At 32.9% G+C, this 16202-nt stretch overlaps 1 protein-coding gene across 1 annotated transcript; it reads right to left on the bottom strand.

Moving 5' to 3' along the window:
* Positions 9065-16102, bottom strand: LOC109709163. The gene is made up of 10 exons (XM_020231251.1): positions 15824-16102; positions 14561-14753; positions 14253-14410; positions 13980-14125; positions 13179-13241; positions 12978-13070; positions 12185-12346; positions 11132-11229; positions 10488-10657; positions 9065-10134 (listed from the first exon to the last, which is right to left on the bottom strand). The coding sequence occupies exons 1-10, from the start codon at positions 16017-16019 to the stop codon at positions 9818-9820; spliced, it is 1596 nt and encodes a 531-aa protein (XP_020086840.1). The 5' UTR covers positions 16020-16102; the 3' UTR covers positions 9065-9817.

Raw genomic sequence — 16202 nt, 5'->3', positions numbered from 1 at the left:
TATTTATTTTGAATCTAATTTTAATTAAAATTTAATTTAATTTTTTATCTCTAAAAGAGAAAAAAATTCATGCTTATCCAAAATTTTGTCAGAATATCTACTGCAAATCTATATATCAATTCAAAATTTAAAATTAATTTACTATCTATATATTACAATGGAAATAATTTAAAAGATAGATTGGTTGATAAATTGTAAATCATATTTTTGAATTAATATGATATACAAATTATATGATTAATTTGTAAAAAATTATCAAAAATAAGAACGAATATATGATTAATTGGCTAAAAAAAACATTCATATTATCTATAACTTCTATAACTTCAATTCTACGAAACGGTTATAATCAATTGGTTAAAATATTGAAAATAAAAATGAACTATTATGTTCAATCTGTTAAAATACTTCTATACATTTATTTTAATATAAAGTTAAAATTAGTTTAAATTGAATTAAATTTAATTTTTGATTTTGATATCAAATTTATCCATCTATTTTATATTAAAATTAAATTTAATATTGTAGATATTTTCTAATAAAATGTAACATATAATTTAGAAATATTTTATTCTAAATTTTTAATAAATATGATTTACAAATAATTTATTGATTTAAAAATAAATTAAAATAATTGTTACGTGCAGTTGCACCTACGTTCAACTATATATATATATATATAATATATATATATATAGAATTAGGCTGAAATACTATTAATAGTAAATATGCTCATTTTGCTATTAAGTTTTAACCCTTGGATGAAAATTGTAGGGTCAGAATAATATTAGTCGGTTGAGTTGAGTGGCCCCCTAGGGTTGAGTGTCCCACTGGTTATAAGTATTTAATCCAATGGTTAGAAATAATGAAAAGAGTTGATCAAAAGCTAAAAAAACTGGTAGAACGATGAGATTTTGCTACTAATAGTAGCCAGTCCAACTATATAATACTATATATATTTATATACACACTACCTGATAGTATAGTAGCCTAGCTCTATATGAGTCCGGCTACTATGCTATCGGTAGCACGGAGCGCTCCGTGCTACCAAGTTGTTTTCGATGATAGCGGCTTCCAAATCGACGATCGACTCCATTAGACTTGATCTACACTATTTAAAGTATTGGAAACTAAATTTCAGATTTTTCGAACATTATTTACTAGTGATCAAAAGATCTCAAAATTGACAATTTTAATGGCCGATGTGGTGTGTTTGTGAGTTTAACGGTGTAAAACAATCCAAATGCAATAAAAATTTTATAGAAAATTCTTTTCACTATTTAGAGTAAGATCAGTACATCTGATCTTGAATTTAAATTTTTTATCATCATTTTTCATAAAATTTTTATTTTCAGCCGTTCAATTTTAGACTACTTGTTTGATAAGTAAATGATATCGAAAAATTATGAAATTTAGTTTTCTAAATACTTTCAATAGTGTAGATCAACTCTAACGGAGCCGATCGTCGATTTGGAAGCCACATCATCGAAAACAACTTGATAGCACGGAGCGCTCCGTGCTACCGATAGTATAGTAGCCTAGCTCTATATATATATCTTAAAAACTAAAATAATATATATTTAGTGGCAATGCCAAATAAGCACTTCTTATCGTTTAGGATAAGCAACCAAAAATGACACTTCCGTGGAAGAAAATATTTAGTTTTATTAGCTATTTATAATGTGTGGAAGAGAATATTTAGTTTTATTAGCTATTTATAATGTATATATATACACCACAAAACAGTCAAACTATAGCAATACAATTTGGTCAGCTTTGCTTCTCGCTATTTTCTTTCATTTTTTTTTGGGAAAACTTTGTTGCTTCTTCTTTTCTCCTTCTTATAATAATTCCAAAAAAGTACTTTTTTACGTAAAATTATGAGCCCACCTATTATTTTCTTTTACTTTAAATGCAAACTTCAATTTGCTCCCTCACTGTTTAGCTCACTTTTATTTTATCATTCTATAATCTAAAAAATTATACTTAATTACTGAATAATTTTATCTCTTCCTTTATCTAAAAAATCTACTATAAAAAAGGATACTATAGTAAATTTTTTTGACATGTATAACTTTTTGAATTATATAGTAGTAAAGTAAAAATGAGCTAAATTATAAGATAATTAAGTATAATTAATTTTTTGAACTATATATATGATGGTAAAATAAAAATGAGCTAAATCACATAAGGGTAAATTGGAGTTTACATTTTTTTTAATGTATATTTATATAGGCCAATTTGCATAAAAAATTCACAAGTTTTGAGCTTTTGCAAAACTAGACCGTCTTTTTCAATTTTGCATAATCGGTTCGGATTTTCAGCAAACTGATCAAAATACCATTATATCTTTTTCTCTCTCTCCTTTTCTTTTCTTGAGTTTTTTTTTTCCTCTCCGAAGAAGGCGGCGAAGGTGGAGGCGGAAACGGCCCGCCTCGCTTCTGCCCCTCACGCCTCGCCTCCGACCTCGTCAACGCCGCGTCGCGACCCTCTTTTTTTTTTTTCCCTCTCCGACCTTCCTCCATCGTCTCTGCGACCCTCCGCGACGATAGCAAGGATGGTACCGCATCCTCTTCCTCCGCCTTCGCCCTCCACCTCCTCTACAGCAGCAGATTTTCTATCCGCTAAACAAACCCGCCGTCCCCACGTTAGATTATGCTATTCTATCAATCACCTACTAAACTCTAGGGGCAGTATCATTAAACCCTACAGGAATTCTATCGTCCCAACTCTATAATTTTTTAATTAAGGATTATAAACTTAGTCGTAAAAAAATCCAAATAATAATATTAATAGTATTCTAGCACAACTCTCTTTTTTTCTCTCTCTCTCTCTATATATTTTATAGAATTAGGCTGGAATACTATTAATAGTGTTTGGTCTATTTTGTTATCGAGATTTTAACGCTTGGGTGAAAAATTATAGGGTTAGGATAATAGTGGTGCCCTAACGTTTAGTGGTGGTCCTCTTAGAGTTGAGTAGGCGACTGGTTGAATAATATGATTTAAAAGGTGGAATTAATTAAAGTGTAGATCTAACGACAAAAAAAATAATAGCAAAAGAGCCCAAATACTATTAATAGTATTCCAGCTCAACTCTCTCTCTCTCTATATATAATATTAAGCTCTTATTTTTCAAAAGTTTCAAATCATTGGTGTTTGTAGGTTTTCGGTTCTTGGATTAAAAAATACGCGGTCGGAATGATAGTGATCCTCTAGAGTTGAGTGAGTGATTATTTAATTTTAATAGTATAATTTAATAGATAAAAATGGTTGAAGGAATTAATGGATCTCATGACAAAAAATTTAGTAACGTTGTATATATAGGCACACGGAATGAGAAAGCTGTACGTGACAAAATCCACTACCATTATCTAAGTTTGTACTCCAAAACAAAAGTTTTTGCTTTTGTTTTTGTTTTTGTTTTCTTTTTCCACTTTGCTTTTTGATGATATCTAAAAAAGTTCAAGAGGATCAAAAGTTATCTTAAAACGACATGCTCCGTACATCAAGTATTATTATATATATAATTCAAGAAACCTGTATAATACACACAAGTATTCTACGCAAGGGAGTAGCGTGTCATATTTATATCCACATCATGCGAGTGTGATAATAGAGAGATCCTTAATTCGATTACATGCGCATGCATGATAATTATTTCATTTCATCTAACAGTTTCAGTTATTATTTGTCGTTAGTTGCTAGAGCAGCATGTTAATTAAGTAATTAACACTCGTATAGATTCATGCAGATTATGCACTTTCAATCTAGAGTTTAAAAGTTATCAGTACTAAAATGATAAAAAAAAAAAAAAGAAGAAAAACTTCAAATACTTATTTGTGGTTTCGCATTTTCTCACTTTAGTACCGTGTTGTTTAAAGTGTATCAAGTTAGTACCCTATGATTTCGTACTTTCTTATTTTAATATTATGTGATTATCGCATTTTCTCACTTTAGTACCCTGTGGTTTAATATTTCGTTAAATTATATACCAAAAAACTTCAGATACCCTATTTAGGTTTATCGAATATTCATTTTAGCACCCCTTAGTTTTAACTTTGTCACCGATTTAACAAAAAATTATCCCAAAATATATAATAAGAAAAAAAAAATGAAACCATAGGGTACTAACTTGATACAAAAATGAAACTACAGAACACTAACTTGATACACTTTAAATCACAGGGTACTAAAGTGAGAAAGTGCGAAACCATATGGTACTAACTCGATACACTTTAAACCACAAAATACTAAAGTAAAAATATGTGAAACTATGGAAAAATATTTGAAGTTTTCTCTCTTACCTTCTTTTTTTCTCCCTTTTGTTTTCTTCATTATACCTCGTCTTTTACTTTTGCATGGGCTCCAGTGGCCTCACCGTATGTAGTTACATTCATTTTTTTCTTTCACATATAAAACCGGTGGCTTGCTATCTATTTTTTTTAAAAAAAAATTAATAATTTTAGTGGTCCAAAAATGAAAAGTAACCAATATATAATGTAGTGGATTTGTTATCGGAGATTGATCGAGTTTGAGATGTATGGGAACTCGAGTTCTCGTTCATGCATGTTTTTTTTTTGTTTTTTTTTTTTTTGGAAAAAAAAGTACTGCCTCTAATAATAAGGTCGGTGCATTAAAAACCGCATACCTTATCCTCTTCCATTCTTGGACCCCAAACCATACATAATAATTGAAATAATAACAATAATACTATTATTATGCAGATGCAATGTAGATCAAAAGGTATGGGCACAGCTATTTCCCACACTGCAAAATTGCTAAAAACCCAAAAAAAAAAAGAAAAAAAAGAAAAGAAAAAGCATTTGCTCCTTTGTCACTGTCACAATAATTTATGGGCACACAAGTGGTTATAAATCAGAGAGTATGTATGGAAAACGTTTCTTTTGTAAACCGATCTCATTATGCTGTGGGCCAAAGCCAAAGATCTAATTAAGGATAATTAGATAATTTTATGTTGAAATAATATTTTTTTTTAATTTTATTTTTGTGGAATGTGTAATTGGGTGTTTATAAATTGTAGTTGGAACAAATATTACAGTAAGGACTTTCACATATGTATAAGATGTGATATAAAAAATATATAAAATTTTATCTATTTTTTATAAATGAACTCAGTTAAAAATATAAAACAACTAAACTTGAGTACCAACCATTAAATCTTTAGCTAAATTGCGCTAGTTAGGATCAGTCATTGTTGAGGATTATGACTCAGGACAAATAAAACCTCAATATATATAACATTTCATCCTCAGTTCCATTTGCATGGATAATCGATTTTGTATATTGTGCTCATTAGATCTTCATTTTTGTTCTCTTTATTTCTCCTCAACTCCTATTTCTTTCCTCCCTTTTTTTTTTTTTTCTTTAGATTGGAAGATAACATTCTATCTGCTTTGTTTATTATTAATTTTTTAAAAAATAAATTTAGCTAAAAATGTGAAGCAATTATACCTCGGACTTGAAACCTTGAGTATCAATCATCAAGCTTTGTGTCATTTGTCCTAAGTACGGTTGGTTATAATTTTAGGATTTTAAACCCAAAAAAGCAATATTATTAAGAATTTGAATTTATACTATATGTTAAAAGTGATCTGTAGATTGAGAGAATATTTTGGGTAAAAACATATAAAACTTGTTGAATTATAAATCGTTTTGATCTAGCTACTCGACCTTTCAATTTATTTGATTTGCATCAAAATCAGCTAACTACTTTAATGAATTGATAGTTGAGAAAAATGTATAAACTATATTAACTAAATCTAAATAATCCATTCAAAATTTTTAAAAAAATTACTGTGGTCAAAATCAAAATAAATAAATTGAAATTTTAAATAATAAACATAAAATTTTTAAATATTAAATAGTAAATTAAAAATAGTTTATAATTCAAATAACTTATAAACGGTTCTGTCAGAGCTTTGTCATTTGTGTGTACCTCTGCGGCCTTGCAGCACTTCAAAGGGCAGAAAACTCACGATTGATTCATTCCAGTCACATCAGCTAGACTGTCTTCCCGTAAGATTTAAGAAGCTGCAGCCTGCAGGCTCCAACCCCACATAAGAAGCAGACAAGCAGGGGAATTAATCCCACGTAAGAAGCAGACAGACAACACCACATAATTGATGACTCTTCAGACCAGGAAAAACTTTTGTTTTTATGTACAATAGGAAAGGTCCTTTAAGAATTATTGCTGTATTATTATAGTATATCTTAACTTATGTGCATAAATAAATGAAAAAAATTAAAGCTACATAATATTTTTGATGTGTATGGACTGATAAAAGAAAGATTATATATATAAAAGCTAAGTTGCTCAAGTATTACCACCCTAACCAAATTTCTACCTTTGAAGGATTGTTCATGCATATTTAAATCACGTGTTTATTTAATGCAGTTTTTTTTTTAGAGATAGATAACACGCTACCCACTTCATTTATTTTCTTCAAAAATAAACTTAGCTGGAAATGTGAATCAACTAGAATTCGAATTTTGAACCTTAGGTATCAATCACCAAACCCTTTGCCACTTGCTCTAGGGACGGTCGGTTTTATTTAATACAATTAAAACTGCTCGGGGCCCAAATGCTACATTAGAATTGCACTCAAATTAGTTGTAATTCCAACAGCAACCGCTGGCAACAGAACGTATCACCAGCTTAATAACAAATAAATTTTATATATATATATATATATATATATATATATATATATATATATATATATATATATATAGTTGAGCTAGAATACTATCGATAGCAAACGGGCTCTGTTGCTATCCGTTTGTTTTTTATGGAGCCTCCAAATCGACGATCGGCACCGTTGAACATGATCTATACCACTTGAAGTGTTTAGAAATCAAATTTCATACTTTTTCGATATTGTTCTCTTATCCATCGAGTTGGCACAAAAATGAACGGCTGAAAATAAATATTATTTAAAAAATGATGATAGGAGTCTTGTAATCATGATCAAGAGTATAGATCTTGTTTCAAATAATTTAAAAAATTTTCTAACAAAAATTCAATTGATTTGAATATCTTTACGCCGTTAAACGAGAAAGCGCCTCATATCGACCATTAAAATTACAAATTTTGAAACCCTTTGATCATTAGGCAAATGATGTCGAAAAGATTTGAAATTTGATTTCTAAACACTTCAAGTGGTATAGATCATGTTCAACGGTGCCGATCATCAATTTGGAGGCTCTATCATCGAAAATAAATGGGTGGCAATGGAACTCGTTTGCTATCGATAGTATTTTAGCTCAACTATATATATATATATATATATATATATATATATATATATATATATATATATATGCTCTTTTTCTAACTCCATTTTATTTAATAGCATTAGATATACCTCAATACTAAACTAAACCTAATTTATTACAATATTCATAACTACTAAACTTTACCACTCTGAGATTCAAGAAATTACAATTAACTGTTCTATATTTTATTTTTGTTTTACTGAAAATACCTACCATCAAATAGGGTAACAAAACAAACATTTTAAAAAACTAAGGAACAGCATCATGTTTAATGATAAGTTCTTATGGTGGAAAAAAAATAAAATTACTGAATAATTAACTTTTTAAACCATGTGATAGCAGACTAAACACACACTAAATCATATGGCAGGTAAGTCTAATTTTTTAACTACAAGATGATAAAATAAAAATGCGCTAAACAATGGTAAGCTAAATTAAAATCTACCCTTAATAAAAAGATAAAATACAAAAAATCCCCTAAAATATCTGTTTTTTATACTTCATCTCCCCTTCTCTTAAAAATCTCTATTTAACCCTCTAAAAATTAAAAATTATAATACTTAACCCAACACCTTTATTAGTATGTCACTATTCCATGTTTAAATTGAATATTCATTATATCGTTAAAAATAGAGTTAATGTATAAATTTATTTTCTCAAATTAGGTCACTTTGTGCAAGAGAACCCCAATCAATTTATCTTAACATAAAAGATTTTAAAATATAGGGGGGTCAGATGCAAAAATATATATTTACAGGAGAATTTTTTGCATTTTGGCCTAAACAGGGTATAATATAACAGCGACAAATATAAATTTGAAGATATCTTCAGGCAAAGTATATTGGATATTTACCTATCTTAAAATTGAAGATATCTATCCCTACAAATTTTACAAACTTCATAAATATATTCCTAGACTAGTTAAAGCTTACCCTATTTTTAATATAATTACTATTCTGTTCCTATCGTAATCAGCCACAGCGACTAATTAGGACAGTGACATCAAGCTCTGTCAATAATGCAAACATTTAATGAGGTTTAGAAAACACAAACGATAATGTGTTAGTTTTTAATTGATTCATTTGACAGTGCTTGCTATGAATATACTTCGTTAGCTGCAACTATCAATACAATAAATTGCACCTGAAGTGGTGCACTTCAAGACCCAGTTCGAACCACTAGCCCGAACCGGGTCACACCGCAACAACAATTTCTAGAGGTTTAAGTTAACACTGCATTTCACTGATCTTAAAGCAACCAAAAGCGTCGCGGACCGAAATGAACCGGTTCGACCAGTCGAAGTCGAACCGGCCGGTTGGACCGCATCGGAGGCCCTTTCTCTTTACTAAAACAGCTTTTCAAGCATTAGACAATGGGGGATAAACTTACAAAACGAGGGGCATTAGACAATGGGCAATGCCAAACCTGATCCAACCTGTGGCCTTTCACTGAGCCCATTGAGTTGAGGTTTCGCGGTCGCCGCCGTACTTCGCCAAATCTACAAAAGAATATTCTGGGAAACTGTGATGTAACTGATTTTTCAGTAACTCGCAATATATACATAAAATATACATAATAGATGTACAAAAGAGTTAGCATGTGAAGAGTGAAACAGTAACACATAACAGCAGTTTAGTAGAAAGAAACAAAGATGGGAATAGAGAGGAAGCACATAGTAGGAAGAATATCAGCATTATACCAACTTAATATGCCAAGTTCCATGCATTCATAAAAATAAATCCAATGCAAACTAAATATTTGAGGACTTAAAAAACTAAAATGTAGCTGACCAATTAATTAGAATAAAAACAATAACCGAAAAGATTAAGCAGTCAAATAATATCTACTGGTACATTAGAAAACTTTCCTGAATACATTAGCAGCATTTCACCACAAAAAGCAATTCCATATTTCCAAGCAATTCCATATTTCCACACAAACCTTGAACTACAACAACCAAACTATCCCAACTAGTTTGTTAAAAAGTCATTTCTGAATGCACCACCGTACTAGTAGAAACTTTTTAAACAAAATTGGCAATAAAAAAATAGGCCAAGAACATGATAGGTAGACCACCCTAAATTACCTTCTAAGAACCCAGAAAAGAAAGTGAGGGCATTAGTTTGTTAAGTTAGAAATAGAAAAAGGTGGTAACAAATCTAATCCTTGATGGCTAATACCTATTCCCATTCAAGTCCTTCGTGTCTCAATTTTAACAATTTTGCTCCTAAAGTTTGTCCCCCATAGCAACTAAATCCATTTTCTCTTCTTTTTTTTCTTTTTAAATGCACTTCGTAAAATCTCTAGAGTTTGTTGATATACGGTAGCCTTCAAAGGTTTTAATTTTGATAATGATGCACATGCCGTTCTTCTAAACTGACAGAAAGAGCAAATTAATTGTCATGAGGAACAAACTTCAGGGACTAGATTGTTGAATTGAAACTCCGAGGGCACAATTAGGAAATGAGATCAAACTTCGGGGACTAAATTTATAATAGGCCAGTAGAGAACCAGCAATTCTATGATCGGTACCACTTGAACAGGCTGAGCCCATTGCCATTCTCAACTACGGTTTCCTCCGAAGAGTCCGAGGAGCTCAACATGCTATCATCTGAATTATTCTCTCGGTCTATATTTAAACGCTTAGCATTATCGGCAATCCATTGCGCAACTTCAGGTGTTGATGCCCACTGAGTTAGGGCTTCATTGGTCGATTTGCGTGTGAAATCCTCCCATTCTTTCTTAGAATATTTTCGTGCTGGCATTTTATGGTAAGTCGAGTAGTAATCTTTATCCACACTTGAGGTTTTCTTGCCGGGGGATAAAAGGAATCTTCCTGCAGTGAAGAAAAATAAGACACCCATTCAACAACTGTAGAGGTAAAGCTGCATATATAACCTAATAAAAATAAGTGTTTAAAATGCAAAAGACACTTTCATGTATGCGAAAGTGGGAATTATTGTTAAAATATAGAGCTCACTCTTGAAGGCTAAAAAGGACCTATGTCCTCTCCAGATTGACTGCAGAAGTGCTTTTAGCGATTTGTTTAAAGAAGCACTTAACAGCAGTTTCATCGAAGTCTGCACTGACAGCTTTATGCTAAGGGAAGTAGAAACTTCGAATTGGACAATACAAACCAAATTATAGAGAAAAAGAAGGTGCAATGTAAAACAAAATGATTTTGGATACCTCTCATTGGTGGGTTGGACCAACCATATTGACTACCTGAGCTCCCCCAAACCGGCCCTACCAAATCCTTCTTAGCCGATCGACTCAAGAACTCAGCCTGCCTATAATTGGTGTGTCCCTGCCTGGCATTTTGTTGCCATAGAAGTTCATTATTCAATGGCCTTTGCTGTCTGAGTCAAAAAATAACATATTTAAGACCTTTAACATGAAGGTTATAAGACGATTGGTAAATTGCACTAACTGTCCCCAACCTCTCCACAAGGTTTCACTTCAGTCCCCAACTTTTCAATTGTTGTGATTGGGTCCTTAGGCTCAGTTATTTGTTGCAGTTTTGATCTTGTTAAATCTGGTTGCCAGAAGTAAATGCAACTTGCTGACGTGATAGCGGAACATGAATATGTATTTCAATTCCTTCATAGATGGACAAAGATAGGAAGTTAAGGACATTGGTTGTTGAGTTCCTCGCCTGACCAAAGGATCCGGCAAGCATCAGGATTGCTATGGTAGAACTTGATTGTAACAAATATAAAAGATTATGGGCCGACCTCTAACAATTGAAAGGTTGGGACAAAAGCGAGATCTCATAAATAAAGTTGAGAACCCCTGATGCAATTTACCTGTAAGATGATACACGAGGAACTTACAATGTTATCGCTCGACTTAAAAGCTTCTTTGAAATTACAGAGCACATACTCCAACAAGCCCCAAGAGAAGCCATTGCTAGCAGAATGTCAAGAGTACTCTGCAACAAACCACATAAGAAATGTTTAGGAGAAGTTCAGATGTTGATGTCAACACAGAAAAATAGAAGTCCCAATGACATGACTGAAAATTATTAAACTGTTAAATATATCTCTCCACTTCAATTAAACCTCTGAACATGGTTATCTTACGCAAAGCTGAAAGTACCATAAACAATATAATTTTCACAAAAGTTAAGAGAAACATGTAATACCAAAAAAATAGGCCAATCATCACTCCCTTGAACAAACTATGGTTCAAAATTTGCTACTGGTACTCATTTACCTAGACTATATTGGACCTTTCTTTTTCTGTACATAACGGCCTGAGAAAATTCTAGCACAGAGGCATCTCTGACAGTAAACAAAAGGTTTAAACATAATCTATTGGTTAAATGCACCATAACCATGATTAGTAGGAGATGTCCGCAATTTTTAAGAACCATCACTTCCATCCCTAAAGATTCCTAAGACTATGTGCCCTATGGTAACCCAAGTCTCTTGAAACACCAAATAATGCAGGGTAAAAAAGAGAACGGCACTATCTCAACCTGAATAATGCCAAAAGCCCAATATCTTCTCTTTTACTTCAGACCGGAGGTTATTCTTGATGAACAACACCTTGGAATTGCTAGATAAATTAAATTTGCAAAATCCTTAACATATTGTATGAACAATATTCCCAATTCGCTATCTAAAACTAGAAAAAATTAACATCATCATGTTTAATAACTTACAGATTACAAATCATACTAAACAAAGAAAAATCTAATTACCAGTACTTCTCTAAGCAAAAAAATGCAATAGATCTATAATACACCTTTTTAAGATTTAGATTAAATGTCAATGCACGTGGAAATATCAAAAAAGGTAAACTTGAAAACAAGCAATAGAAACATAACAACTAAAGATTCAATTAATTGCTGATCGATATTCTGAAATAACAATAAAACATACCTGCATAATAAAAACAAGAGCAATAACACGCATTGCCCACTTCACAAATTGTGCTATGCCAGCATCGACACTACCATCTTCTGAAAGGACAAACTTCCCCACAATCCAGTAGCCTAAAGCTGCTCCAGCTAAGACAATTCCCACAACCAGAAAAACTGAAACCTGCAATAGAGAAAACTTTTCATAATGGCACCAAAGGTGGGAATTATATAGATTAAAAATGAGGCACAATGAGAACTAGGGGGGAAAAAACTTGCTCGTGATCCAAGAATCAGCTGTTTCCACATCCAAGGCAGATGCAAAAAACTACAGCGGAAATGAGAAAGTACAGCGGAAAAGGAAGAACATTACAAATTACAAGGTAAAAGGTGGAATAACAACTTAGCTATGTAAGCATCATCTAAAATAAAAAATTCCAAGCAAGTATCATGGTGAAAAAAAATCACTTCCAAAAATTGAGATTAGCACAGATGAAAGGATTTCCATTCTTAAAACGGGAAGCTATATTGTGGAACAAGATTAAGAGTTTTATAAAGAGTATAAAGGAAATGGTTTTGTATATTTCACCTCAAATTGAAGGCATAAGTGTCTGACATTTCTAAAACCAACCTATGGTGGAATGCTGCCAGAACATTTATTACATAAAATATAAAAAAAAAATCTCATTTTTCACCTGTAGTTATGTAAATTGCATATATTAATCTGCCACCACAATGCAACATAAGAATGAAACCACAAATAGAACAGACATAATTGCCGTGCTTCATGTAAATAAAATGAACATAGAACTTACGGGATTATGCATGTCTTCACTCAACCCAAAGTTCACAAGAATGGAACTGACTAGTGTGGAGAAGTAGTGGGTGATATACGAACCAACACCTAGCTGATAAATATGAAAGAGAAATCAAAAATAGAAACTAGAATATGATTAGACAATACTAGATGACAAGAGATAGCAGAATCAGATTACGATATAAAATAAGATCCTTACCACAGACCCATAAATCGTTAGGTAGAGGATGTTTTTTCTGCCCATAGGTAGTAACTTCATCCCCTATAATCACATCATAAAACATAAAGAAAAAAAGTTACCATTTCAATTACTGTGAAAGATCAAGTTGAACTGACTGTTGTCAATAGAGATGTCTGCTAATTTTAACAAGAAAAGGCAATAATTAACAAAGTTTACATGACAATTTTAATGCATGTCGCCTTAATAAGGAAATCTAAAAGCTGGAATAATATGACCACCACCGTGGGCTAAATAAAATTTGTATGATTGATCTTTATATAGTCAAACGACAAATATGGTTAAAATTTTATAAAAAAACAAACTAAAATCTCATCGATTTCCAAATTTCTACATTACTTGCCTTACTTTGACATCTTCACATGCAGTATATGACTTCAGTAGGCACACTAGGCTTGATATTTCCTTCAGGCAAAAAACTTTGTGCTCATAAATGATCAAATAGTTAAGAATTCTTACCATGAGCACCTGAAAGGTTCTTTTATTGTTAGCAAAAACAAATTTAAACAAAAGAAGGATGGACCTAGAATTTTGGTAAATATAAATTGCCTACAATACTTCTAATCAATTAATGCTAGTGCAACATGCAAGTGATTTTCAGAAGTTCCCAGCTGGCTCAAGAAAATTACTAGCAAACTGAGAAAGGCAGTGAAGTTCTAGACCATATAATTACAAATCCATTTATGCTAATGATCATGAACCATGCTAATGATGATGTGGCCTTATAAGGCAGAATAGAGAGAAAAAAATTGCTAAACTTACCTGGTAGAGAATTAACAAAACAACAAGCAAAACTCCCAGAGCCATGGAGCTGCTATAATAGAACGGAACCCAGTTACTAATGATTGGTGCGAGAAGCAGCAGCAGAAAACCAATACCAAGGCAAATAAACCGCCACAGTTGAAATTCTGCAAGCAAGAGATAATTCACATTTCAAAAGTTACATAAGAAACAGACACATATCAAGATAAAGGTTAAAGCATAATATGTTCGGAGAATTTATATGACAGGATAAATTGGTAAAGAGTACCTTACCTTCCTCGATGGAAAGCGTGAAGGACATTAATGTTTTATCCTTCAATCTAATATCGAGATATCTTTTCTCAAAAGGTGATATTATAGCACTCCATTGCCCCTTTTGAAGAGTTTGCCATTCATCCACCTCACATTGGCAAAAACCCACAGACATATTCCTGCAAATAGTTACAGAGTTGGATTTTGATCAATATATTACATGAACTTAAGAATGAGTCGAGCCTATAATATCATATACACTTCAGAATGAGTTGTATTCTGGTCTATATATTTTATGAACTTACAAATGAGCCAGTCATATGACTTACCGATGAAAGCAAACCTCTACCTTCCCTTGAAGTCTCTCAGGCATGCCTTCTGGAACCTTCAATGCAATCCGTGTAGAACTGGCATAGCTCCTAAGGTTTAACCTTGATATGCCAGTGATTTGAACTCGTTCACATGAATGCCCAGAAAAGCTCGAAGGACTAAAGTGTATAACAGGGTTTTGCAAGTTAACATCTGTGGTTACACAAATCAAATAGCTTAAATGGGTCAGTTCAAGCAGCAGGCCATTCATCTTGCAGCAAACTATAAGAGACACAAAAAGGATAGAAGCAAGTGACAAAACACAGTATGCGGGAAACATGGCAATGAAAAATGCAGGCATCACAATAATACCAACAAAACCAGGGAGGGAAGCGCCAATTTAACTATGGTAATGGCACTTACAAAGTTATTGTATCAACCTTCCTAAGGCCAAAGTAGGAAATGCCTCACTACTTCTACTGCACTAAACAGATCTATTTTATTCAGATGATTCGAACCTAGGGAGTGCTGTTCAAAAGCTAAAATAAGCAACAAAAAAAAAGCCATTTTAATTTAGTGCTTTTCCTATTAGAATTATAAAGACGAAATTTTGTGAAACAGCATTATAACTTCAGGGCCAAAATAGGCGCCAAGCAGGGTTTAAGGGGCCAAGAAACCACTTTTGTACTCAGCAGTAAACCCTAGAGTACTTAACAGCTAGCTAAACACTAAGCAATCGAACTCCGAACTAACTAGTTACCTTCAAGTCTTTTTAGGGCATGCATAAAAGTAGTTTCCATCCAAAAAAGTAGGGAAGTGTAATTTTATAAGGAGGTGGAGAAGACGAGAGAGTGAATCATATAAAAAAATCAATTCTTTAGTACAGCTAACGAGCATTTGAGCAGACACCCTAGAAAGACTATGCAATCAAACGAGAAACAAACTAGTAGCATAAAAATCGGTTCTTTAGTACAACTAACGAGCATTTAAGCAAGAAAACCCTAGAATCCGCACCAGACACCGCGACACTAGACAATCGAAACCCGAAACGACTACTAGCATAAAGATCGGTTCTTTAGCACAACCAACAAGCGCATTCAGCCAAAAAAAAAAAAGGAAAACCCTAGAATTCGCACCGGATACCCCAACACTACGCGATCAAAACCCAAACCCAAACCAACTACGTTTCCTCGTCAACCCGTTCTAGCGCACGAACAAAGAACGGAGCAAAGATCGAGCACAAGGTAGTTTCGATCCAAGAAGGCAAGAGAAGTGAGCAGTACCTCTGAGAGCCGTTTCCTCGCTCGCGGAGGCGAAGGAGCGAGCGGAGAGTGGGAACAAGAAGAGGAAGAGGAGGGGGAGGAGGAGGAGGAGGAGAAGGCGTAGGGTAGTAGGAGGAGGAGAGAGAGGAGCGGAGGGAGAAGAGGCAGAGGCAGAGGAAGAGGAAGAGGTAGAAGGGGTGTTTCCTCCTCCTCCCATCTCTCTCGTTGTGCTTTCCCCCGCGCGAGCGAGGAGAGAGAGAAAGAGAGAGAGAGAGAAAGAAAGAAAGAGAGGGTTCGCCGTTTTTGTATTTGATTGATGATTGAAGTATTATTTAAAGGGTATAATTATCTATATACCCTTAAATATTCTGAAATATTATATATGCTCCTATTTTTCTGT

This window comes from Ananas comosus, linkage group 4 (assembly GCF_001540865.1).
Source record: "Ananas comosus cultivar F153 linkage group 4, ASM154086v1, whole genome shotgun sequence".
NCBI classification, from domain to species: domain Eukaryota; kingdom Viridiplantae; phylum Streptophyta; class Magnoliopsida; order Poales; family Bromeliaceae; genus Ananas; species Ananas comosus.
The sequence above is the reverse complement of the archived record's forward strand: the minus strand, read 5'-3'. Positions and strand labels throughout refer to the sequence as shown.